Source organism: Prionailurus viverrinus, chromosome B3 (genome assembly GCF_022837055.1).
Source record: "Prionailurus viverrinus isolate Anna chromosome B3, UM_Priviv_1.0, whole genome shotgun sequence".
NCBI lineage: Eukaryota > Metazoa > Chordata > Mammalia > Carnivora > Felidae > Prionailurus > Prionailurus viverrinus.
This window is the reverse complement of record NC_062566.1, coordinates 34,974,014-35,001,879: the sequence shown is the minus strand read 5'-3', so window position 1 is coordinate 35,001,879 and position 27,866 is coordinate 34,974,014. Positions and strand designations below refer to the sequence as shown.

The 27,866-nt window shown below is 40.2% G+C and overlaps 1 protein-coding gene across 5 annotated transcripts in view; it reads right to left on the bottom strand.

The window, feature by feature from the left end:
* Window positions 1-25,232, bottom strand: part of INTS14 (integrator complex subunit 14) — a 33,189-nt gene extending 7,957 nt beyond the window's left edge. The window contains exons 1-9 of one of the 5 annotated variants that reach the window (XM_047863252.1): window positions 25,160-25,232; window positions 20,162-20,445; window positions 18,290-18,397; window positions 14,435-14,590; window positions 13,534-13,652; window positions 12,951-13,093; window positions 10,878-10,970; window positions 9,575-9,719; window positions 8,199-8,332 (exon numbers count right to left, since the gene is read on the bottom strand). In XM_047863252.1, coding sequence (XP_047719208.1) covers window positions 8,199-8,332; window positions 9,575-9,719; window positions 10,878-10,970; window positions 12,951-13,093; window positions 13,534-13,652; window positions 14,435-14,590; window positions 18,290-18,397; window positions 20,162-20,383 — 1,120 coding nt within the window. In that variant the 5' untranslated portion in view covers window positions 20,384-20,445; window positions 25,160-25,232. Of the gene's footprint in view, window positions 1-8,198; window positions 8,333-9,574; window positions 9,720-10,877; window positions 10,971-12,950; window positions 13,094-13,533; window positions 13,653-14,434; window positions 14,591-18,289; window positions 18,398-20,161; window positions 20,446-24,049; window positions 24,145-24,178; window positions 24,580-25,159 lie in introns of those variants that run through there. The other 4 variants (XM_047863251.1, XM_047863250.1, XM_047863253.1 and 1 more) reach the window with 4 other exon arrangements.
* Between the last annotated feature and the right edge of the window lie 2,634 nt (window positions 25,233-27,866).

Genomic DNA, 27,866 nt, shown 5'->3' with positions numbered 1-27,866 from the left:
TTGCCCAAATGTTCATGCTGGAAACTGGAATTAGCCTAGTTTCTCTGAGTGAGAAGCTCTCTAACCCCAATCTTGTCATTAATTTAATGTTTTATACTGGCCCCACAACTCCTGTCAGTCCCCTCTCCTCCGAGCCCCTCCAGAAGTACTGGTCCAGCTTTTCAGACCTATTTCCGTAAATACTTGTATGTATGTATGTATGTATGCACACACACACACACACACACACACACACACACACACACTTTTTTAGCCAGGCCAAGGCCCCAGCAGTCTTTTTCCATGTAACATGTTTATTTCCAACTTCTCTGCCACTATTTCTGTTATTTCCTCTGCCTGGGGTGTTCCCCTTTCCTCATTCATTTATTCCCTTACTCACTTATTCACTCATGAGCTATATGGTCGACCCACCATGTAGCAAGCACCTGCTAGTGTGACTGGAGAAGATATTTTTCTGGATTCAAGAAACTTACAGAATAAAGAATATTTATTAAATTCCAACTATGTGTCAAACATTTTACATATAGACCTTCTCTCCTTAGAGCAACCCTACAGGGTAGATATTATCAGTCCCATTAAAGATGAGGAAACTGAGGGTTAGACAGGTTGGACCTTCACGGGTTTCACAGTGACCCAGCTGGGCCTGGCTGCAAAAGCAACAGGTTTTCTATCACTGAACGCCACTGTTCCTCGCATAAACTTACACTCTAGGTCCTGATCCTATCCCACCTTCTCCATGATCTGTCCCAAGTTTTCCTGGCACACGGTACTTTCTCTAGACCCTTTTCTACTATAGCACCCAGTATCAGTACCAAACATTTCAACACCTGATCAAAGTCTATCTTGTACTGCCTCTAATTGTTTGGGGACTTTATGTGATAACTGGCTTGGGAGACAGAAAATACTGCATTTATGAATAAAGAACAGGAGACTCTTAGAAATAAGAAATATGATAGCACAATTAACCAAAAAAAAAAAAAAAAAGACAGCTGCAAGGTAAAACTGAAGATAACTTACAGGAATTAGAAAAAAAAGGAAAAATGGGTGGAAGGAAATTATACACAAAAATCATAAACAGATGTTCTAGAAAGGGAGAAGAGAGAATACGGAGAGGGGAAAATCAAAGACATAATTCATGTTTCCAGAACTGAAGAACATGAATTGCTAGATGGAAGGGCCCACTGAATGCCCAGCACTATGAATGAGGAGACCAACAACTAAGGACATCATTCTGAAAATCCAGAACACAAGGGACACAAAGAAGCACCTCCAGGAGTGCAGAGAAAACAGAGCATCAAAGCCCTGACAGCATGGCACTAGACTCTTAACAGCAACACTGGAAGCCAGAAAGGAAAAATAGAGCTATGCTTCAAAACTCTAAGGGAAAGTGATTCCAAGCCCATAACTCCAACAAAACCATCAACTGAGTGTAAGGGATGAAATATGAACATTGCCAAATAGGCAAGGTTTCAAACATCTACTTCCCATGTATCCTTTTCTCAGGAGGAGTCATGAAACAGGAGAGCCAGAGGAGAGATGGGAAGGCTGACAGCTCTCCAACAGGCCTCGAGAACAACCAATTCACTTTATGAAACAAGAGGAAGGGAAATGATACTAAGGGGAAGAAAAAAGAAAACTGACAAAAATACATACTGGAAGAATGTACCTGGAAGGTAGGAAAGTAGGAATTAGCAGTAAGTACACAAAAAAAGGAGCAAAGAAAAACTAAGTAGAGAGGAAGGCCACGAGAGCCCTGAGGGAGGACTGCCCTCATCTGCCACTGGCTGCCCCAGAGCCTGCTTGCCCAGTTATTTCTTGAAGTCTCTGAGCAACCTCAGAGATCGGAGTGTCTCTCTGATTATTGCCTTCCTTTTCATGTTAGGATACAGCTGACCTCTGAACAACATGGGTTTGAAATGCACAGGTCCACTTACACACAGAATTTCTTCCATAAATACAAGTAATGTTAAGTGTATTTTCTCTTCCTGAGGGTTTTCTTAGTAACATTTTCTTTTCTCTAGAATACATTATATAGTACACATACAAAATATGTGTTAACTGTTTGTTATCGGTAATGCTTCTAGTCATTAGTAGGCTCTTAATAGTTAAGTTTTGGAGGAGTTAAAAGTTATAACCCCCATATTATTCAAGGGTCACCTGCACATTTATTTTGCCTGCTAGAAAAAAAAAAGTGGGGCAGAGAACAAGGAATTGCAAAACAAAATGTAACTTGGTATACACCACATGGCTTAGGTGTAATTAACACATTGTCTAACAAGGACAACCAAGAACACTATAACCGCACTGGAAGGATACAGAAAGGGAAAATGTGCTTCTTGGAGGGGTGGGTTGGGATGGTGTTGATAAGAGAGCTAAGTAGTGAACCTTAAAAAGTCAAAAATATGACATTTAAAATGAAAAAAAAGTTAAGAAATAATTATATATGTATATTAATTAGAAATGTAAATATCAAAAAAAAAAAACAAACCCATCCCCAAATTATAAGTTGTTAGTGGTTGTTTCTAGGAACAGAATGAGAAGTAGGAGGGAAAGGTATAAACAATGGTATTGTTCTGCATGCCGTGCTGTGACTATAAATAAATAAATAAATAAATAAATAAATAAATAAATAAATACAACTTCTTTGACATAGGCCATAGAAATATTTTTCTAGGTATGTCTCCTCAGGCAAGGTAAACAAAAACAAAACTAAGCTATTGGGAGTACACCAAAATAAAAAGCTTTTTGCATGGAAAAGGAAACCATCAACAAAACAAAAAGGCAACCTACTGAATGAGAGAAGGTATTTGCAAATGATATATCTGATAAGAGGTTAATATTAAAAATATATAAAAAACTTACACAATGCAATACCAGAAAAACAAATAATCCAATTAAAAAATGGGCAGAGGACTTGAACAGACAATTTTCCAAAAAGACATACAACTGCCCAACAGGCACATGAAAAGATGCTCAATATCACTAATCATCAGGGAAACGCAAATAAAAACCACAATGCTATACCATCTTGTACCTGTCAGAATGTCTACAATAAAAAAAAAAATTAACACACACACACAAAATAACAAGTGCTGGCTAGGATGTGGAGAAAAAGAAAACCTTGGGCAATGCTAGTGGGAATACAAATCAGTGCAGCCACTGTGGAAAACAGTATGCATGTTCCTAAAAAAACTAAAAACAGAATTATCATATGATCCATCAGTTCCACTACGGTATTCACCCAAAGAGAATGAAAACACTAATTTGAAAAGATATATGTATCCCTGTGTTTTTTGCAGCATTATTTACAATAGCCAAGATATGGAAGCAACTCATGTCCTTTGATAGATGAATGGATAAAGAAGATGTGATATATATACACACACACAAGGGACTATTATTCAGCCATAAAAAAGAAAGATCTTGCCATCTGCAACAACATGGATGAACCTAGAGGGTATAATGCTAAGTGAAATAAGTCAGAGAAAGACAAACACCATATGATTTCACTCATGTGTGGAATTTCAGAAACAAATGAACAAAGAAAAAGGCAAAACAAAAAAGCCCAGACTCTTAAATATGGAGAACTGGTGGTTGCCAGATAGGAGATGGGTGGGAGGATGGGTGAAATAGATAAAGGGAACTAAGAGTACACTTATCATGATGAGCACTGAGTAATATAATTGTTGAATCATTATATTGTACACCTGAAACTAACAGTGTACATTATACTTTTAAAAAAGGAAAAGAAAACAATAAAAACAGCAGGATCTACCATTTATATATCTATTGTGTGTCAGTCACTTTATGCACATTCTCTCAATAAATTCTCTCAACAACCCACTAAGGTAAGTTTTATTATCAATTATTACTTGCTGTCATAATGGCAATTCTAACCTCATAAGACTGTCACGAGAATTAAAGGAGATTACACACTTCATTGTCTAGCAGAGTGCCTGGTACAAAGTTAAATTCAACAAAATGTTAGCTTTTATTATCTTCATTTGAAGAGAACAAACCCTGAGGGAGAAAAAAATGAATATGGGGCAAAGTAAAAAGCAGTTCAATTTGAATAAAGAACATGTGTAACAAACCAAGCACTACTAGATTGGAAACTAGATTAGAAAGGAACTTAAATGCTACATCTTAGATCATCAACAAGTATCTGCGTGAGAATGTCACAAGTCTAGGTCAGGGGTTGACAAACTTTTCCTGCAAAAAGGCAGGCAGTAAATATTTTAGAGTCTGTGGGTTATATGGTCTCTGTTGTAACTACTCAACTCTGCCACTGAAGCAGGAAAGCAGTCCTCGATAACACATCAATTAATGCATGTGACCATGTAATAAACCTTTAGAGTAGAACTTTATTTACAAAACAAGCAGTGGGCTAGTGTGGCCAGCAGGCATTGGTTAGCCGACCTCTGATCTAAATGAAAGGTAAAAGAAAACCAGACCAAGGCAAGAGCAGTGCAAACAAAAAGGTAGAATAAATTCAGGAATGCCACAGAGACAAGGAGGTGAGCAATCTCTTCACCCTAACACATACACATGGCTTCCTGCGCCCAGTGCTCTCCAATTACTGCCTTACTTCTTTCCTCTTGTGGCAAACTTGTCATCTTCGTTTCCTCATCTCTCACTCATTCCTCAACTTGTCTCCTGTCTAACCACAACTGAAGCTACTCTTACAAAGCCACAAAAAATGTCCTGTCGACGTCAAATGATTCTTTCCTCTTCATTTCCATTCCTTCCTAAAACTCTTTAGTCATTTACAACATTCTGTGGCCTCTTTCAGATTAAGTTCTCAAGGTGGCAGTCCTAATCTTCCTGTTGGCCTCCATTCAAAGGAGATATAATGCTCATATAATCTAAAGGCTTTTCTTCAAATCAGGAACTCATCTTCAGCGAGGATGGTTTTTCTGCACAAGTCCTTATGCCCTGTGTTGACATTATATTAACTCCGGAGGTTGCACCGTGGGTTTCACTGCTTCAGAAATGGGTTAGTGCATTGCTTGGTTTTGGGGATCCCCACTTCAGAATTGGGAGTGTCAATCTGCATGGTGCAGGACTCATGAGACTTTTGTTTATTTATTTATTTATTTGGAGGAGGAAGAGCAGAGAGAGAGAGAGAGAGAGAGGGAGAAAATCCCAAGCAGGCTCTGCGCTGTCAGCACAGAGCCCAGTGCAGAGCCCAATGCAGGGCTCAAACCCATGAACCTGAGCCCAAACCAAGAGTCAGCTACTCGACTGAGCCATCCAGGCACCCCAGGAGACTTTAATTTTTATAATATCTGGAAAAGCAGGTAGAAACAATGGGTAGAATTTTTCTTGTCATCCTCTCACTAAGGGAGTAGACGTTCCACATTCCTAGCTTTACTCAGAGTTTTCAGTTTTATCTTATTTGGAAGCAAAGTCATATTCTCTTTCCCTGTGTAAGCTTTAAAACACCAGCCCCTGCATCCTAGATCAAGAGCTGGCCAACTGTGGCCTTCTTTTTGAGTTACAAACGGTTTTTATATTTTTAAACAGTTGGGGGAAATCAAAATAATATTTCATGACATGCGAAAATTGTATGAAGTTTAAATTTTGGTGTCCATGAAGAAAATTTTATTGGAATACGTCATTCCCATTCATGTATGTACTGTGCTATAATGGCAGAGTTAATAGGAGTTATAACAGAGAGCACATGACCTGCAAAGTCTAAAATATTTATTATCTTGCCCTTCACTGAAAAAGCTTGCTGACTCTTGGTCTAGCATCTAGGGTGTATATTTAGTCAAACTCTTTTCTAGGCATATATGTGCATATATGCATGCACATACGTATAAGACAGAGTATGTAGGTCATGTATCTTACATGTGTATGAGACAATGTACTTTCTTCTTGACTCTCTATTGTTTTGGTTTCTGTGACATCACTTTTTTCTACTTTTCCTTCTGCCTATTCCTTCTCATTTTCCTTTACTAGCCAGCGCCCTTTCCACTGTCCCCACCAGTTAGTCCTTCCTAGGGGTTTGGTCCTTGGCTCCTTTTTTGCCTTAACTACACACCTTCCTGAGGGTAGCGCTTCTTAAAGTGTGGTTATGGATCACCTGGACTGTTATCACTTGGGTTATATTAAAATTGTAAATTCTTAGGCCAGAATTCAGACCTACTGAATTAGTCCTACCCCATCTTTAAGTGGGGCCCAGGAAACAATTTTTAAACAAGTTTTTTTTTTTTTTTTTATGTATACGAAAAATGAAATGTGTGAACCACTACTTAAGCTTATGCTCATTTTCACCATTTTAACTATCAGTGATATGCTTATAACTAAAAATTATATATCCAACTCTGCCCCCTCTCTAGAACTCTTCCAGGAGTTGTCTTTAGGCACCTCCACTTAAATCTCATAGGCATAAACTCGAAATGCACAAAAGATGTCTTCCCAAACCTACTCTTCCTCCTCTGTTCTGTTCATTTTTTTTTTAAGTTTTATTTATTTTGAGGTGGCAGGGAGGGAGAGAGAGGATCCCAAGCAGGCTCCGTGCTGTCAACACAGAGTCCAACACGAGGCTTGAGCCCACAAACCATGAGACTATGACCTGAGCTGAAATTAAGAGTCGCATATTCAACCAACTGAGCCACCCAGGCATCCTTTTCTCTCTTTCAATCAACAGTATCACCTTTCACCCTGCAGTCTAGTTCAGAAACCTGGGATCATTCTTGACACTTCCATTTCCTTTATTCCCATATCCTAAGAATGTTGATTCTACCTCCTGAATATCTTTTGCATGGATCCCCACCCTATCTATTCCCAGCCACTGCCCTGTTCTGGGCTCTCATCTTTACATCTCCAGGACTGTCACAGTAGACTTCTAACTGCAGGATGCCCTTACCTTTCCAAATCCACACTCCACAGTATTATCTTTCTAAATGTAAATTTATTAGCTCTCGCTTAATTTCAGCCAAACTGCACAACTCCAGAGGCTCCACTGCCCAGAACACAAAGTCTACCAACTGGTATCTCCACTGTTCTCACATGCACCTCCTTCAGTGGCTTCCCAGTACCTACAGAATAGTTTTAGCTCTTCACACTTCAAATGAAGCCTGCCCTATTCCAGCCATTGCCAAGCTCTAACCTAACATCTGGCCCTCCCACCACTACCCTCATCCTTTGTGTTCCAGATTTGTTTTTCTATAGGTGTTCCATTTGTCCAGGATGCCCCCTTTGCCTTCATCAGCTCAGTACATCTTTTTCTTCAAACTCCAGCTAAGGTGTCCCTCCTCTGTGAAGATTCTCCTGAGTTCTCTGGCAGAGATGATCATTAAAGCCAACTCTGATCTTGTACCAGTCTATGTTTATTATTCCACTTTCCACTAGACTTTGAGCAACTAACTCCTGCTAACTCTTTTATCCCCTGAAAGGTTGCTTGGTAGATGTACCTGAAATTTAAATGGGCCCAAATAAGTCAAGGATGACTCTACAGTTGGAGCCTGGGTACCTAGAAGTATTTAGGCTTCCATCAGTAGGGGCAAGGAAATCAGAAGAAGTAACCGTTTAGTGAGGGAAAGGGTGAGAGACACTGGTTTCTGTAACAAACATGCTGAGCTTAGTACTAAGGCAGAATATCTAGGTGGACAGGTCCAACTAGGAAATGGAAATACAATATGCAAGTTCCAGGGAGAGATCGAGTAGGACCAGAGTGATGGATCTAGGGGAAGCTGAAGCTGTAATGGTTGATGAGATAACCAAGAGAGAATAATAAGCTAAGAGAAGAAGGCAAACAGCATTCTGAAAATCATGAGGCAAGAGAAAACGACAAAAGGACAAGAAAATACCAGGAGAATGTAATGTTAGGAAAGGTGAGGGAAAACACTTTCCAGAAGGAAGGGAATTAAATTCTCTAGGAATGACTGAGGTTACCTGGTTTGAAAATAGTGCACTGGAGAAAATAAAGTTTATAGACAGTATCTTTTCACCCTAAGCAGTGAAAGTATTTACATTTACTTAAAGCAACCTAAATGTTGGTTTTCCTTGACATAAAGTTAAAAGTTCAAACATCAAATTCTGTTGGGGTTCTCCATGCACATATCCAGCATCAGAGACCACAGCACACCCCTAAGGGAGATCACACAGCTCTCTGACTACACAGTCAGAGCCATTCAGAATAGTAGACAGAAAACAAAGTCAAGGTAAGTAAAATCTGATCTGGGTTATACCTGAAATAGGACCCAACTGTGCCATTTTCCCTAGCCATGGGAGAGGTTCTGGGCCAGGCTCAAAGAGAGACATCATGAGGTTTGATTTCTTCTTGCTGTCAGCTTGGGAGTAGAGCATTCCATGCCATTCAGGACTAGATGGAGAGAAGATGGAAGACCAGAAGAATGTCAAGCCTGGGACTGTAAAGTTAACAGCTGGGAGCCTGGAGTCTGCTTCAGATTCTTTGTCTCCTTCTCTCCCTGCCCTCCCCCTCTAGCACTCTGTCTCTCTTTCTTAAAAATAAACATTAAAAAAAAAAAATCACAAGGGCAGCAAATAGCCACAGAGGTCGGAAGGAGTAAGGGCTGCAACCTATGTTTCAGCTGCCTCCTTGAGTCATTCACAGCAACACCAACACAGGGAGTACTTCTAACAAAGGGCACAAAGCCATCACCCAACTCCGTTCCCGCCTCTCAAGGGGCCCCAAGGGATTCTCATATTCAGAGCCAGTACAAGTAACTCAGCAAACTAATACCTAATAAGAATTGTATTCTTCTTTTTGGACTAGGTAATTTTAACTCAAGTAGAAATAGAGCTTCATTTGAGTACTCCTAATCTCTTCATCTTCTATACCAGTCAACCCCAGGTGATGGCCAGAAGATGATCAGTCACCTCTTCTTTCCTAACAATAAGTATTATAGAGAGGGAAGCAGATGGCTTTGCAAATTTCAAGACTGCAGCACACGTGAAAGCTAGAAAGGTTTTCCTCATAGGGAAGGGTTATAGCACAGTGGTTATGAGCATGGGCTCTGGAGTCAGAATGCATGAGTTAAGAACCCTGGCTCTTTGGTTTACAAGCTGTGTGACCCTGAGCAAGTTCCCTGACCTCCCTAAGCCTCAGTTTCCTCATCTATACAATAGGGATAACACTATATACAACTGTTGTTGTGAGGGATTTAATGAATTAATACATGTAAAGTGACTACAGGAGTGCCTGGCACATATACAATGTTCAACCAATGTTCTTGGCATCTTGTTTTCATATAGTTCTACCTCCTCATTTTATAGCTAAGGAGGCTGTGAATATTGCATAAGATCTCACAGCAAGCAGTAGCACTGTTATAACTAAGTCCAGATTTCCTGGATAAAAATAGAAAAGAGGAAAATAGAGAAAGGATATAAAAGCAATATAAATAAAAAAAGTCTCACTCTATACTGACTTTAGGGGATGATTTAAAGAGCAGTTTAGAAGGTGATGGTAGGTGGGAAGGGTATGGCAGGGAGAGGAAAAAGATGACAAGAATATTTCTATTTCCTTCAGAAGAGTCTAGGAAATCCTTCGCTTTGTAAATTGATTCTCCCTTTCATTCAACCAAAGGTAAACAAAGTTTCTTACCCTAATTGAACTATTGCCACCATTCCTTCCACTTTTAGGCTGCCATGGAGCAGGACACAAAAGTTGGGTATTTTGCCTGCAATCTGATTGGCTGAGTTTTCATCTTCATTGTCATCAGTTATTCCAGTACCCACCTCATCACCTTCTGTGAAAAGAAAACAGGTCAGACTGAGATTAGCTACAAAACTCCCAGACCCCAATTATACTCCTAGGCTGTTTCTAGCCTTGGAAGGAGAGTATTTGCTTATAAAGGAATATTACTTATAAATTGCTTATATGGGAATAAATAAGAAAAATTCTTATTCTGGTTTTCTTATATCCATATAAAAACCCATTTTCCCATATTATATGAATTCCATTTATATGGAACATCCAGAATAGGTGAATCTATTGAAACAAAAAGGACATTTACTGGTTACCTGGGCTTGAGGGATATGGGAAGCTAGGGGTTGACAGCTAAAAGGTTCCTTTTATGGTCGTGATATTAAAACAGCAGAACCAGTTTCTTAGTACATTAGGCAACATTCAATTTTTATATAAAAAAATTTTAAGCTTATTTATTTATTTGAGAGAGAGAGAGAGAGCATGCGCATGTGAGTGGAGGGAGAGGCAGAGAGAGGAGAGAGAGAATCCTAAGCAGGTTCTATGCTGTCAGCGTGAAGCCTAACATGGGGCTTAAACCCATGAACAGTGAGATCCTGACCTAAGCCGAAATCAAGAGTCAGACACTTAACTGACTGAACCACCCAGGTGCCCAAGACATTCCTTTTTTTTTTTTTCTTTAAATGTGTATTTTTGAGAGAATGTGAGCAGGGAAGGGGTAGAGAAAGAAGGGGACAAAGGATCCGAAGCGGGCCTGGCACTGACAGCAGACAGCCTGATGTAGGGCTCAAACTCACCAACCATGAGATTATAACCTGAGCCAAAATCAGATGCTTAAATGACTGAGCTACCCAGGCCCCCATTCCATTTTAAAAAATCCAATTCAGTAGGGGTGCCTGGGTGGCTCAGTTGGTTAAGCATATGACTTTCGATTTCAGCTCAGGTCACAATCTCACGGTTTGTGAGTTTGAGCCCCACATCAGGCTGTGCACTGACAGTGTGGAGCCTGCTTGGGACTTTCCCACTCTGTCTGCCCCTCCCCTGATCATGCGCTTTCTCTCTCTCTCTCTCTCTCTCAAAACAAATATATAAACATTAAAAAATTAAAAAAAAAAACCCGATCCAATAACTATTCCTTTCCCCCAATTCTTCAGATCATAAGGTGCTTCATCTTTATAACCAGAATAGGAAAAGAACTCACCTTTGTTAAGTGCTATTGGTAGGACCAGATGTCTGGACAGAACTGGGGGACTAGAAATATCAGCTATATCAATAAATCCCACTATTTCCAAATCTGAAAAAAAATGGAATCAACACAATTAATTCATGCTATAGGGAAGTACATTATTTTCTACGTACTAGATGTCACAAATACAGTACTTAGGTGAGGAATTCAGATGCGCTGACTAGGAATGTTATTAGAAGTTTCTCTGCATGATTCAGAATTTGCATTTTAAATAGCTGAAGAAATAATACTACCTGCCTTTCATTTAATGATTTAAGTTATAAGACAAATCAGCTAGACTTTATTTTTATGAGGCTAGGTCCCCAGCCAAGACGAAAGCTTCAAGGTTGAATCCCTGTTTAGTCAGGGATGCTCTGGTCAGCAGGGGGCATCGCAGTGTAGCACGTCCACCAAGCCACCGTCGCAGGAGGAACTGCCATCCTGGGACAGTAAAGCTATCATTAAAAACATTTCTGTGAGAAAGAAATATATTATCTATAAACCCAAGGTAGCAGTATAACCATGACAATGATTGCTTTATAGAAGCTGTATTAAAGACCATGGGTATTTGTTGAAAACCTAATAGGTAAAAAATGAAAGTTTTATCCCAAAGTACTTTTTTTTTTAAACTTTATTTTCTGATTATATAAATAGTAGAAAAACTTGGAAAAACACTAAAAATTGTAAAGAAGAAAAGTCAGTCGTTCTTCACCGTCAAAGGAAACCTCTCTTAATATTTTATTGAATTGCTTTTCAAGTCTTTCTCCTAGGCACAGACATACTCATATTCTCAAAACGATTTTTAAAAAAATCAGAGTCACAGTGAGTACGTTGTACTTCAAACACACCAGGAAATCTGCTTCTCTGGAGAGTTGTTGTCATTACCTTCTTCAGCTTACTAACAAATGAATCAGCATAAAGCAGTTACATATTTTTCATTTGAGTAGCACAAGGCCTGCATTTTAAAGTGGCTTAGAACAAGAATAAGCTATGGACAAAGATCTTGGACCAAAAGTTTATATGGAAAAGAAAAGATCAATTCAAAGGTACTTATCAAAAGAGACGGGAGGGAGTAGAATCTAGAAGGTCTGAAGGCAACAAAACACTTGACACAGCTTAACACAGTGTAGGAGCCACAGTGAGAGAGAGGGATGCCCTACTTCCAGACAGCCAGGAGCTTAAAGACACAAAAAATAAAAAGCCTCTGCACGGCCCTTCACTCTCAAGACTCCTTCAAATCTATACACCCATGAGTGAAATGAACATTTACTGTGCACTTAATTTTAATCATTTGTTGACTGAGCAATTATCTAGTAGACACCTATAAGCATCAGATACTGTGCTAGGCACTGAAGGGACAATGATGATATAACGTGCACCCACCACCTCGAGGGGTACACCTACCAACAGGAGACAACTCTCCTCTCCACTCTTGTTAGGTTTGACTCACTTTGCCAATCTCAGCTAAGCACAGCACTATCAGCACGAACCAGGTAAAAGCAGTAGCACATCTCTTCCTTTTAGTCATAATATAAGCACCAGGGCTAAAGGGGTACAGTATATCAGAGCAGAGACCTCAGAGAGACCATGATTCATCTAAAGATTTCCACGCACCTAGGCAATCAGAATTAGAGGAAGTGATTTGTCCAGATCACACAGGAAGAACCACACAGCCAAGTTTAGAAGCTAGCTCTTCACAGATGATCTTAATTATGATGCTAATCAATCTTAGTATCTCTTAAGAATTACTTCAAGGATATCATCACTAGTAAATCTGGTCATGATTTCTAACTCTATTTAATTTGTGGGCTATAGTTATCTAGGATTGGAGATTAATTCATGACCTCACCATGAAAGATTACCAGCCTGCCACCCCTTAGGCAATGCTTCCTCCCACCCAAAATATACATACTGGTGATGACAACAGCACCCTGGTATGAGAACTTACATTTCTTTTCAATCCTCTTGGATAGAGAAGAGTAGAAGTCAGAAGTTACAAGAAAGTAAGGATGACAGAAGAACTAAGAAGGAAGTTAAAAAACACATTACCTGTGTTGATGACTTTAGGAATGGGATCGATTTCCTCATCTACAACAAAAGGCTCTGGTCTGGGGAAGACTTGCACATCAGCGGTTAGATGGCCGCACTTGAGAACAGCATGGAAAGGCGTATATGCTAGATCTATTAGTTTTCTAGAATATGAGGATTAATTGTTATTAGAAGAGTAATATGATACATATTTTTTCATGTAATTTTTTCAAGATGCTAAGTTTATTTTCCCTTCAAGTTGATTCCAAAACTATGATCTGACCATTTGTGAAATAGAACAAAGTCTGACACTTTTGGTGAGCAAATTTCAATCCTGAATAGCCCAAAAGCAAATTAATCTTTTGAAACTGCTGAGTCGTTGTAAGGAGGTCAATATCTATAGACATCACTGATTCAGTCATGCCTAATTTAAAAGGGAATGAACTTTAAAAAATCACTACTACCATTAATTTTTACCTGACAATTGTGCAACTCGGGAAAAATAAAATAACAATTAGAAATAATGAAACAGATCTTATAGTGGAATATCAAATTATAACAACAGATTGTAAGAAGGCAAAAAAAGCTCAAAGGATATACTCACCCAAACATAGACTGTACATTTTTCAAGCACAGGGGGCCATCAATAGTAAAAATCTGCCCTTCACCATTGTTTAAATCTATGAGACGTTCAAGGCAATCCAAAGAATCAGTACTCTGAAGCTACAAGGCAAAACAGATGACCCTTGTAAAGTGGCACACAATGACAGATTATTATCAGCACACCAAGGTCAAACCCATCACAATAACACAGCCAATAAGTAATAGAAATGATTTTTTTAACAATGTGAGAGAAAAATAACTATAACAATTTTGATTCAAGGTTACTAAGAGGAATGTTATATAAAATGATACCAGTAGAGCTATTTCATTCAGAAAGTTTTACAAAGATTCTCAGAAGTGACCACAGTTGGTATTTACAGTCTCTTTCCTCCAAGGCGTTTCTAACATCTTTTGGTGAGAACCATCATTATCTACATTCTACAGACAGAAAAACTGAGGTGAAGAAAGGTTAACTAACTTTCCCAAAGAAATGAGAAAAGCAGGAAGTAGAGTTTAATAAAACATGTATCAGTAGTGTTACTTTACTGAAAAAGTTCAAGCACACTTCTGTCAACATTTCTGGTGGAATGGACATAAGAATTCCTAAACGAGAGAAATGTCTTAACACCAAAACGAACATTTTGACTTTTAGGCATCTGAAGAGTCTCTGTGGGAAGTAGGACAAACAACAAGTCCAGCTATGTTTCCCGAGATGGGCAACCTCTAAACCTCCAAAGAGCATTACAGACCTAGAGTCTTTTCAAATATAATTTAGTGACCAGCCTCAGCTGAAACCAATGGAGTTCAATGCTATAGTATACACAATATTACTATTAATGGAATATACTAAAAAATAAAATCCGAAGATGTATCTAACCAAACTAAAAAGAACTTGGTATTACCTCCTCCAAATTTGCCATGCACATGATGTATAACTTAGATGGGAAAGGAAAAGGTAGTGGAAACCTGTTGCTCTCGCTTCGTTGACTGTGAGTAGCTAGGGAATGCCGCAGTGACCCTCTACCAATGCCAAGACAGCCATCTGTCACCAGAACAACCTGTTTGCAAAGTGTGAGAGGAAGTTTGTACATGAAATAACATATTTATTTAAAGCAGTCTCATTTAGCAATGTTTTCATTTCTCCCTAATTGCACCTACACTGAAAAGCCCATCTCTTCAGGGAGATAAGAAGGTAAATAAATCTCAAAAACATTTTGTCAAGTGAAAGATGACACAATGTAGGACTCTATTTATATGAAGTTCTAGTACAGATGCAACAAAGCTAAGATAAATCAAACAGGAGACTTCGGGTATAGGGGGAAAATGACTAGAAAGGGGGTTGAGGAAACTTTGTTGGATAACGGAAATGTTCTAGATCTTTACTGGAATAGTGGTTACATAGGTGTATGCATCTGTCAAAACTCAGGGAACTGTGTGCTTAAGATCTATGCATTTTACTGTATTTTATATAATTAAACATAAAAACTAGTACCTACCTATGAATACTTAAAATCATATAATCAATTCTTACTTAATTGTATTAAAACTAGAACTCGATCTCTTAGCTAAGGGGTGGGCCCCTATGGCACTGGACATCAAGAATGACATGAGGATCTATTTTACGTGGACCTAGGAAATCTGAACCTTGACACTATTTTCAGAGATGTTAAACTCTACCTGGTCAATTAAAAAGACCAGTGTTTCAGGGGTGCCTGGGTGGCTCAGTCGGTTAAGTATCCAACTTCAGCTCATATCACGATCTCGTGGTTCGTGGGTTCAAGCCCTGTGTTGAGCTCTGTGCTGACAGCTCAGAGCTTGAAGCCTACTTCAGATTCTGTCTCTCTCTCTCTCTCTCTCAAAAAATAAATAAACGTTAAAAATATTTTTTTTAAATGACAACTGTTTTAAAAATGTATTCATAAAAGCCATTTAACCAGACATGTATAAGACCTTTAAAATACATTCTTAATCAACCTGCAATTTGAAAAAGCCTTCGAACTATACCAACAATAGACAGTGGTTACAAATCATTTTCCTCATTGCTTCAGAGACCCTACAGGGTGGTAGACTTTCCAAGCATTCCAGAGGAGGATTGTTTTGGCTTTTCCTATTCTAGACTTGTACTTGATAAAACAGCCATTAAAGCAGTATTAGGTGACTGCAACCATTGAAGTACCAAGATTGGCCCTTGTTTCTAAAGCCCAAGAATGCTCAATGGCAGTCTCCTGGAGGGATGTCATCTTTTGGGAAGATAGTTTATTACAAGGCAATGTCCTCTTCTATGAACAAATGCTATATAATGATTTACTTCTGCCCCTACTTTTTTCAGATGCTTTGTGATAGTGGAAATATTTCATGTAATATCAAAATGAGACAGACTTCACTGAGATAATGAAGACATGGTCCAGCTGTCTAAAACCTTGGTTAATAAAACTCCATGTTAAAACAAATCTATATGATAGCAACGGATTATAAAAACAATCACTAATAACCTCCACACCTAACACACTGTTTTGGACCTGATTCACTCCAAAACTCATCAAACAAATCTAAGTGGATCCAGGCCTAGCCCCATGACCTCAGGGTACAGTACATCTCAAATTCAGATTCTTCTTTTTGCAAAGGAAGAAAAAATATTAAAAGGCAGAAGTCTGCATGGTACACAAGATCTTGCTTGTTACATATTTTCTGAATTTCTTCTCCAAAATGACTGAAGTAGCAAAGGAAACTGTGCTACCAGCTAGCTTCTAGTTCAGAAGATACTGACAACAAAATTTCATTTATTCAGTATATTGTTAGGACATTAGAAATTCTGTATGCACAGATTTACCAAATAAATGTTTATGAAGGTGCCAAATATGTTTATTTCTGAAAATAAACTGATCTAAAGGCATTTATGGCATTTGCTAAAGTGATTTAACCTTTAGTAGCAGCTCAGGGTCTTCATTAACCCATGAGTTCATACTCTGTAAAACAGGGTGGTTTGACACTAAGAAAAAAACCAAAAACCAAAAAAAAAGTTGGGTTCATGAGACAGACTTCACATGCAATAAAACTCACCCTTCTTAGTATACAGTTCTAGGAATTCCAACAACTGCCTTTAGTGAGCAACGACTTCTACAATCAAGATAAAGGCTAGTTCTGTCCTGTCACTTTCCATTCTCCCTTGTGCTTCATTTAAGTCAATCCCCTAACCCATCCCTCACCCCCAGGCAACCACAATCTTAAAAAATAAATACCAGTTATGCCATTGACACTACTAAAGAATCCATGTTTGACCATATAATAAAAAATCATATGCTATGGCACACTGCCTGCTTTCGTAAATAAAATTTTATTGCAACACAGGCTTTTCATTTATTTACTTTTTATCTATGGTTGCTTTCATGCCATGACAGTGGAAATGAGTTGTCGTCACAGACATCTGCAACATCTAAAATATAGAAAAAGCTTGTTGGGGTGCCTGGGTGGCTCAGTTGGTTAAGTGTCCAACTCTTGATTTCAGCTCAGGTCATGATCTCATGGTTTGTGAGACAGCCCTGCAAAGCCTGCTTGGGATTCTCTCTCTCCCTCTCTCTCTGCCTCTCCCCAGCTCATGCTTGCTCATGTGTGTGCATGCGCTCTCTTAAATAAATAAAGTTAAAAAAAAAAGAGAAAAAGAAAAAGCTTGCTGACTCCTGTTGTAGATTACTATAATTTTTCTGTTAGTGATTTTTTGTTTTCTCCTTTAAAATATGGTACCACTTCTCAAAGCACAAGCATATTCGTCATTGTATTTTTGGTTTTGTTTTGTGTTTTTGTTTTGTGCTTCACAGATATTACAGTTTTTACAAATCGAAGGTCTGTGGCAACCCTGCACTAAGCAAGTTTATCGGTGCCATTTTTCTAATAGTATTTGCTCACTTCGTGTCTCTGTGCCACATTTTGGTACTTCTTGCAATATTTTAAACTTTTTCATTCCTGCTATCTTTGTTATGGTGATCTGTGTCAGTGATTACAACTTTCAGTTGACATCATTTTAGCAATAAAGTATTTTTAAATTAAGATATGTACTTTTTTTTAGACATAATGCTATTATACACTAAATAGACTACAGTATAGTATAAACAATTTTATACATACTAGGAAAGCAAAAACTTCATGTGACTCACTTTACTGCAATATTAGCTTTATTCTGGTAGTCTGGACCGAACCCACAGTATCTCTGAGGTATGTCTGTACCTAATATTTATAGCAAACTTCCAATTCTCTTTCCATCTTAATACTCTGTTCTGATTTGATGCTAATGTGGACTCTGCTGTGGACTCTAAGTAAAGGGCAACAGATATATGACATTCATACTCCCCCCATTTTTAGACAACTCAGTTGAGATGGTTAAGTTTGCTAAATAAATGCTACAGTGAGATAATGAAGACAGAGTATAATGTACTGATGTTTATAATTGTATCATTCAAAATTATAATTACCCCTTCTAGGAAGTGTTCTAAAATTCAACTGTGAGCACTTCGTGTTTTATACAAACAATATTGGTTTGCAATAAGCCAATTTACTAGGAGAATGCTTTCCTCAAGGCATAATTTTGCTGTTTTCTGAGCATGGTAGTGTTGACTTAGTGCCTTCTTTTAAAAAGATACCAATCGTGTATAATGTAGTTTATAGAAATTACAATGCATGCTGTGTCAGAGCCTAAAGAAAATCGAAGCACCTCAGTGGTTAATGGTTTTAACTTAGGGCAATGAAAAAGAATTGATCATTACCTGGCAAGGAATTGCACCACCCCATTCTTGCTGAACAATATTGCAAACACCAACTAATGCAGATTCCAAGCAGGTTTTATCATAATCATCCATATTACTTAGTGCTTCCTAATTGAATAAAAGATAAAATTGCTCATTATTCTTTACTGTCTTAATCTGTTATTAGAAAACAACATAAACCATTCAAATCATGAATGTTACACAGGGGCCATTGTGTTTCTGAGAGCCCAAAAGCATAGTTTCTCAAAGAAAAATGGTAAGACAGGCTTCCTCAACCACAAAGGACAATTAAAACAGCTTCCCCTTATTCTATTCTCTTATCAAGTATGAGTGAACAATCCACCAAGTTCATAGCTTTGTAAGGGAACCCTGAAGAAAGTAACTAAAATGAAGAACTTTTAAACACACCGAAAAAATGACAAAAATTGAGTAGTAACTATATCCTAAACATCAACCTAGGCACTTTACATGCATTTAATTATCACAACACTGTAAGGTACAGATTATTAACCTATTTTTAAAATGAGGAAACTGAGGTACAGATTGATGAGGTAACTTTCCTAGGTCACATGCCTAGAAGTGGCAGAGTTTAGATTTAAACCCACTTAATTGGACTCTAGGGCTCCTGGTCTTAATCACTACTATGAACAACTTAGATAGTAATTCTCTAAATTTCAGAACTACTGAACATCCGAAAACTCTTAGTTTACTACTCATTTATAATAAATCCAGTGCAGGGGTGCTGGGGTGGCTCAATGAGTTAAGCGTCTGACCTTTGATGGTGGCCCAGGTCATGATGTTGTGGTTGTGGAATCAAGCCCCAGGTCGAGCCCTGTGTTGAGCTCCGTGCTGAGCTCATGCTCGCTCCCTCTCTATCTCAAAAATAAATAAACTTAAAAAAAAAAAAATCCAGTGCAATTTTTAAAAAGCTTTTAGGTAACATTAAGAAAGTGAGATAATAAAAGCAATGATTTAACAAAATGTTATTACTTATATTAAAAAAAAAAATCAAATTACACCGATCCTGGATTTCTAACCTACCCAGCAATTATTAACTATTTTCTTTTCTTTTATTGATTGATTTTGAGAGAGAGAGAGAGAGAGAGAGAGAGAGCACACGCACGCATGCACATGAGCAGTAGGAGACAGAGAGAATCCCAAGAAAGCTCCAAGCCCAGTGCATAGCCCAACATAGGGCTCAATCTCACAACCCTGAGATCATGACCTGAGCCAAAATCAAGAGTCAGATGCTTAACGAACAGAGCAACCCAAGTGCCCCTAAACTGTTTTAATTCAACACTTATTGACTATAAGCAAGGCACTATGGAAGGTACTGCTGGAAATATGATTTAGAGATGTTGTCAGAAAGTAAATTTTCTGGCATTTCACAGACATCTTTTGAACTGACACCTAACAATTAAGGTTTAAAAATTATACTTTCTTGCCATCTGTAAATCAAAGCTATTTATTGGAGAGGAAATATAATTTTGAATTACTCTAGAATAAAGGTTTTTATAAGAAGGGCCATTTTTCAACTACTTGGTTTATAGGAAAATAGAAAATAATCAAGTATTGCACCTAAAGACCTTGAATTTTAGAAAATGGGGCACTACATCTTCACATGCTCTCCTTTCCACAGAAAAATTCCAGAAAACCGAGAGAAGAAAATAAAGTAACAACTCACAGCTCGAACTCATAGCTCTACCAAAGGCATAAGGCTTACAGTTTATGAATCTTTGTTTTACAGATATTTTATCTATAAACTTAACATTAAATAATCCCAAATTCTAAATATTCAGCGCACTATGGTAACACTGTTTTCCTCCCTAAAAATTTGAGCCTTGTATTGCAAACACTTATTCCTTTTTGTACCTGAAGTGTGTTGTAATCTCTTGTGAAGGGAACCATCAGCTCCCAGAGTGATGAAAAAACCACCAGGGCTGTAAACTCGAGCTTATAATTTGTGGCCATGTGCTCAAACAGCATCGTCAAACCATGGGCAGCTAGGTGCTTGCGTTGATATTCTTCAGACCCCTCAATAGACACGGGTCGGGTCATGGAAAGGGATACGTCCATTACCACCACTGTTGGCATGATGAAAGTGATCCCAGTGTTCCCAGTCAGAGTGCAAACACACAGCTACGAACAGAAAAATGCTGTAGAAAATAAACATGATTAGGTCTCACATGTCACAGAGAGAAAAAGGTTTTTTGTTTTTTGTTTTTACCCCACCATAATTTTAACCAAACTTTGCAGAAATGGGTGAAGGCAAACCACATTTAAGTTGAGGTGAAGGCAAATCTGTGGAGAGTTCAATGGGAGGGAAGCAAGCAGCTTAGTTCCCTGTGAGGAAGACTCCTAGAATCACCCACTAAATGGCCATAAATCAAGGACCACATAAGTATTTTTCTTGTTTTCAATTTATTTATTTATTTTTAGAGACAGAGAGGACACATGGTGGGGGGGAAGGCCCGAGAGAGGGGGAGAGAGAAAATCCCAGGCAGGCTCCACACTGTCAGCACAGAGACAGATACATGGCTCAAACTCACAAACCATGAGATCATGACCTGAGCCAAAGTCAGATGGTCAACTGACTGAGCCACCCAGGGGCCCCGGGCATTATTACTATCTTAATGAATACAGCAGTATTTGTATATGTGTTTATTTAATTATCGTGTTGCTTGGTGCCCTTTTTTTATTAAAATGAATGCAAAATATAAAAATGAAAGGGTTAGAAGAGTCATAATCCAAATCAGACAAAGCTGGAAATCATTAACTATTACAAAAGCAACACCCTCAGTAGTATGCACTGTACATAAATCAGGCAACAGTACTTTAATTGAAGGAAAAGAACAAAATTAAAGAATGTGAATGACAGCTGGCATTATCTCATGAAATTGTGTATAAAAGTCAATATGCAGAATAAATGGAGAAAATATTTCTATTCTCAAAAATAAACAACATAGTTCATAGATATACAGACCTGTTCATGGGGACACAGCTTGCTGCTACTGTTACTAAGTAAACTACATTCTATTGACATAATCAAATCTCGTATAGCTATAAATGAAAGACACATATGTAAATATGAAAAATATTTACACAAAATACCAGTAACTGAGAAAAGCAGGTCATAGCATTCTATGTATATACTGATTACAACTTCATAAAAATTATACTGCATATACAATTAGGGAACACACTGGATGGATAATACTCATTAAAAACTCATTAGTTTCTTTTTTAGAACTTTCTTTAAACACACTTAACAGTAGCCAGGCTGCTTGTTTCATTAAAATATCCAACTGCTAATGTGTGATATTCTAAAATTCCATTTCTACATAGGCTGCTGGGAACTTAGAACATACTGGTTCAGGGAAGCAATGTTATAAATGGGAGTCAGGGACTCAAGGAGGAAAAGCCTTTTTACCACATAGTGGCCCGAGATACATTTCAAATATAGTAATGCCTCATGTATCTAACACCAATAAAGATTAAATGAGAGATATAAATGACTTTTCCAGACTCCTCAAGATTCTAAAATGTTGGGGCACCTGGGTGGCTCAGTCAGTTAAGCGTCCAACTTCAGCTCAGGACATGATCTGTGGTTCAGGGGTTTGGGCCCCGAGTGGGCTCCGTGCTGACAGTGCAGAGCCTGCTTGGGATTCTCTCTCTTTCCCTCTCTCTCTCTCTCTCTCTCTCTCTCTCTCTGCCCCTCACTGACTCATGCTTTCTCTTCCTCTCAAAATAAATACATAAATAAACTTAAAAAAATTCCAAAATGTTTCACCATTTTGATAGACAAAATTAAAATATGTATCTTTCTTCTCTGCCTCATTAAACACTGTGTGCTGAACATAATTTATCTCTTATGATGACTTGGCATCACCCGTCTAAACACCAATACTGCTTGACACCCTGGTACTCTGATAGGTTTCTTTACACCAACATTCCCCCAAGTACGTGCTGCGGAACACTGTTCTGGAGAAATGCTCCAAGAAAAATGAGTTCCGGCCTTATTAAAGATGTTGAAAAGTACCAGCGCAAAGAATTCAGTTTAATTTGCTAACCCTGTGTTTCCCATTTTACCTTTCTCTACATAATTATCATTAAGGTCCCAAAAAACAGGGCTTATATAGAACATACACAGAAACAATGCCTTAAGAAAAAAAAAAAAGAAACAATGTCTTATATTCAAGGTATCCAGGCTGTTGTGCTTTGTTTTGGTGTCTTTTTATAATTAATTTTTAGCCTCTAAGTTTGCATTCTACTTTCCTCAGTAATCCCCTGTAATCATCCTCCTCTTTCTAATTTGCTGCTTCTTGGCTACTATGGGCTGGAAAGTCAGGTAATCAAGCTTGTTAAAACTGCGTCCAGGGGCGCCTAGGTGGCGCAGTCCGTTAAGCGTCGGACTTCAGCCAGGTCATGATCTCGCAGTCCGGTAGTTCGAGCCCCGCATCAGGCTCTGGGCTGATGGCTCAGAGCCTGGAGCCTGTTTCCGATTCTGTGTCTCCCTCTCTCTCTGCCCCTCCCCCGTTCATGCTCTGTCTCTCTCTGTCCCAAAAATAAATAAACGTTGAAAAAAAAATTAAAAAAAAAAAAAAAACTGCGTCCAAAGTCAAGCGGGCTCTCAGAGTCTGTGGGTTTCTTCTCGTGTCAAATGTATGGGCTTAGGTGTGCCAACTTGGTAAGATTTCACCTCCTCAGTCTTTTTTATTTCCTTTCTGGGTCTTAGCTGTGTTGTTCAAAAGGTGAGGTCCTGTACAATATCGGTTCAACTATACTACATTAGGCCATAAATTCAATAAAAGGGCACTGCCCACCAATGGTCTCCTCGGAACCTATCACAGTAACTGGCACACAGTGTGAGCTAGACAAATGTTTCATAATGACTACCCCTCATCATCAGATGTAACATTAATTCTTTGGCAAAACACATGATAAATTTTAACCCTGGACACTAGGAACACATTTCCTTCTCTCCTCATTCAATCAGAGATACTAGGGACACCTAAGCCTCTTCCCACAAGTAGAATCTCATGGGTAGACCTATTCATGCATAGAGGCCTACCTGTTACTGAAAGTTGGGGATTATGGGAAGTACTTCCTCAACTCTTAGAGGAAACTGAGAAACAGGCTACAAAGATTTAGATCAGGTACACGAAAGCATCTCTCGCCCACGAAATCGGTTGTAACACCGCACTGGGAGACCATGGCTGGCAGTCCTGCCTTCTCTGCGAACACCTCGAGTGCTGGCTCTTTCTCCTTACTGATGCATGTGTGTCCATCCACCTTCTTAATAGTGGCAATGTCATGGGAAACCATTTTAGTACCCAGGTTGTAAGCACAGAAGTAAAAGAGGGAACTGCATGTTCTTGAAGGATGATTCACTCAGTCTAGCCCCGATTAAAAAAAAAAAAAAAATCCTGCCCACCACAGTCCAGCAATTTTGTGAGAACGCGAAACATTTCTCACTTGGGCTAATGCTCACCTCCCCGCCCCACCCCCGCCTTTCCCCATAAGTACTGTTTACATACATGGCTAAAGACAACTGTAGGTCTCCTTTCTCAAGGTCAGTCTACTGCTGAGAATAGACCCTAGCCACCTGATTTGGCCCTAGGGCCAAGTCACAGAAGTACACATTTGCAATTCTTCCCAGCAGGTGATAATTGGCTCATTCGTAAAGAATTGGTTCTCTCCAGTTTTGATTCCACTCGGATTTCTAGGCGCCCGCCCATTCACGTTCGGGTCTTCACCTACCCTCAGGTTTCTGAGTCAGCCTGACTTCCCTTGCCCTGAGGTTCTCAGATACAACTTCATCTCGAAACCTTCAGCCTGGAAATACAGCACGCCTGCATTTGAATCGCAGCTGGAGGGGTGTATTTTTACCTTAAAATCAGCCCAAAACAAAATTTTTGATCGGGAAGTCTCTCATGGGTAGAGGGGACGAACAGGGCCCAGGGAAGGGCCGAAATCGTGGTGTTTACGCGCGGCCGACGACCCCGAGCCGCGGAACGAGGGGAGCCCGGGAGCAGACGCCGCGAAGCAGGGCCCGGAACTGGCCGCAGAGACCGCGCGGGGCGGCGGAAAGGCCGGGCGCTGGCTCCGCGTGGTTCCTCAGCCTGACCCCTTCTCCTGCAGCTCCAACAAGCAACGAAGGACAGCCCGAGACCGCAGCCACCTCCACTCACCCCGCGCCCATCGCCGTCGCAGTCCGTCCGCGTAAACTTTCCGCCCGTGCACCACGGCCGGAACTATAGTGCCGCGCGACAGCAGGGAAGCCGGCGCCAGACGGCTCACGGAGCTGGGGCGGGGCTTTAAGGCCTGAGGGGCAGGGCTCTGGCGCAGTCGGGCCGCTAGGGGGCGCGCCTTCATCTCTCCTTCCCTCCCCGTCCTTTCTCAGGCGCTTCCCTTTTTACCCCTGGCCTCCTGGCCTCCTGGCCTCCTGCCCACCTGCCCACCTGCCCACCTCCCCCCCTTTCTGGTAACTCTGAGCTCTTCACACTCCTCTCGCCTCACGCACCTAGGCCCGTTGGTGCACCAGCCTCTCCCTCGCTGACACTTGTTCCTCGTCGCCCGCACTCTTCAGCCCCCTCAGTCAATATCCTACGAACCAGTTGACAGAGTCCTCTCCAAACTTTTTTAACTGCAATTCCTAACGGCTAAGCACATTTTTTTTTTTAATAGCTGACCTGAGCCAGTTTACAAGTCAAGACTTTCTCTCTTGGTCTCCTCAGCGCGAGACTCACCTTATCCCCCCACCCCCACCCCCACTCCTTCTTTAAGGGAACGGGGTTGGGGGGCGAGGGGGCGGGGGGAAGGTTCAGTGGGCTCTCCCTACAATAACAGGTGCATTGCACTTAAACTTACCCGTGAGGCACCATGAGGCCTCGCCTGCCTCACCTCTGGCCGCCTGGTGTCCCACAGCAACCTGTGGGCCAGGTCTAGCCACGTAGGGAGCCAGGAAATGCCAGCTAGAAGTAGGTCTGAATGGATGCCATCAGGCTGTGGGTAGATGTGGTTCAAGAAATCATGTTGTACCACACAGGTTACAAGTGAGAACAGAAAAAGGCCTCTGCCTCTTTCTTTTTTTTTTTTTTAATTTTTTTTTCAACGTTTATTTATTTTTGGGACAGAGAGAGACAGAGCATGAACGGGGGAGGGGCAGAGAGAGAGGGAGACACAGAATCGGAAACAGGCTCCAGGCTCTGAGCCATCAGCCCAGAGCTCGATGTGGGGCTCGAACTCACGGACCGCGAGATCGTGACCTGGCTGAAGTCGGTCGCTTAACCGACTGCGCCACCCAGGCGCCCCTCTGCCTCTTTCCTTTAGTTGGTGGGATGGGGTGAATTGGGGCAGGGGTGGGAGGGGTGGAGGTTGAGTCCAGGAGGGAGGATGCTTTGAACTGAACCACCCAGTCTGTCTGACTTTCCACAGCTTGTTCTGTGGGAGAGTACAGGGTCCAGTTGATGGGGTTTGGGGAGATGGGGGTTCTGAGCTGACGGCCAAGAAAGAATTCTTGAAGACATCTTTGGTGCAAAAAAGGTGATGATTTTATTAAAGCATGGGGACAGGGTTGTGGGCAGAAAGAACTGCACTGTGGTTGTGAAGAGTGACTCGTTATACACTATGGGGCTGGGAGAGGTGAAGTCAAGAGGAAGTTTCTTTTTTAAAAAAATTATTTTAATGTTTATTTATTTTTGAGAGATGGAGAGACAGAGCATGAGTGGGGGAGGGGCAGAGAGAGAGAGGGAGACACAGAATCCAAATCAGGCTTCAGGCTCTGAGCTGTCAGCACAGAGCCCAACATGGGGCTCGAACTCACAGACTGTGAGATCGTGCCCTGAGCCAAAGTCGGATGCTTAACATTTAACCAACTGAGCCACCCGGGTGCCCCAAGAGGACTCACAGATTACTGGAGGCCTATCTCTTGTCAAGCTAAAATTGTTTTTCCCTCTAGCAAAGTATTAACATTAAGACAGTAGGGAGTTCCTGGAGTTCTACTCTGCCTGCCTCAAGTATATGTCAATGCCTGCAGGTTATAAGGAAATTTAATTTTACCTGCCATTTCCTTTTTGACTTTGTTCCCCATATTACTATGGAGGGGTGATGTTGGGGCTCCAGGAAACTGAGTGTATAGTTTACTGGAGATTAAGTTATTGATAAGATTGCCTTTTTCTTGTAATTTACTAAGATATTTGTATACTGATGGAAAGACCCTATCAGTTTAACCATTTGTTTTCTGTCCTTTCCTTTGTCCTTGGGCAGCCAGGAGTGCGTGAGGACTATCACACATTTGTCACCTGTAGGGGGAGGGTATGCTAGCTTGTACTTTGCCCTCAGCCTGCCTTATGGTCCCTCATCACATTTGCTTATAGTTCTTTCTTCTTCTTCTATCCAAGGTGGCAGAAGAGGAGTCAGTCCCTGGGAATGTCCCTGCCAGCACCAAGGCCCAAACACCTACAGACTGTCCTTTTGTTTCCGAACTTCTTTCCCCAACTTGGCCAGCCTCACTGTCTCAAAACCTTACAATGCTTGAGCATAATGAGTAAGTAAGGCTGCTTTCTGATTACTTAGTCACCATTTCTTTTTTTATTTTTTTAAATGTTTATTTATTTTTGAGCGAGAGAGAGGGAGGGGAGGGGCAGAGAGAGAGAGAGAGAGAGGGAGACACAGAATCTGAAACAGGCTCCAGGCTCCCATCTGTCAGCACAGAGCCCAATGTGGGGCTCAAACTCTGAACGGTGAGATCATGACCTGAGCCGAAGTCGGATGCTTAGCCAACTGAACCACACAGGCACCCCTACTTAGTCACAATTTCTAACTTTTTCCCTAGTGGGAAGGATGTGGCCCAGAATATATGGGCAAGGGAGTCGTCTAGTTACACTTAAAGTGGTGATGACTCAGCCATAGGGTCGCTGTTCTCCTGGTAGTTCCAGCTCAGCTCCATGGACTGATTCGTTACCTTCCTCAGTCCTAAAGCTTACGTTTATTAGTTTGCTGATGGTTGATCAGATTTTGGTAATCTAGTTCTGAATACAGGCTTTCAGGAGACTAGGGAAGCAAAAGGGCGATTTACTAAAATTGAATGGTAAAAGATAGACCTACCAAGGAGGCTGCGTCACTTAAGGCAACTGTTGAGTGCTTTTGTTTTTATTTTTAAATTCTTAGCAGAATCCCATTAAAAACTGGAAAATTGTTCAGTGATTATAAAAAAAGAGAACATCAACACGAAGAGTTAGAAGGTCTTACAGGAGATGTCTTTCAAGCTGTAGCTGGCTAATGAATTTCTTTGTCCCACTCCAGAGATCCTCATTTGCATGTTTCCACACACACATTAGAGAGAATCAATAAACAACTTCCTTTGCATAATCTATCATCCTTTCATTTTTAATTAATTTATTTTTTATTTTTTTGCCATAAAACAGTGGACTGCTGTCAACAGAGGCTTTAAAAGTCAGAGTGGCAAAGTAAAGGTTAGTGACAGAACCACTCATAGGTGCTAGATACTCGGGCTCAGAGGGAGGTTCAGATATCCACCATTGTAGCACCATTCAGAATATTTTCACTGCTCTAA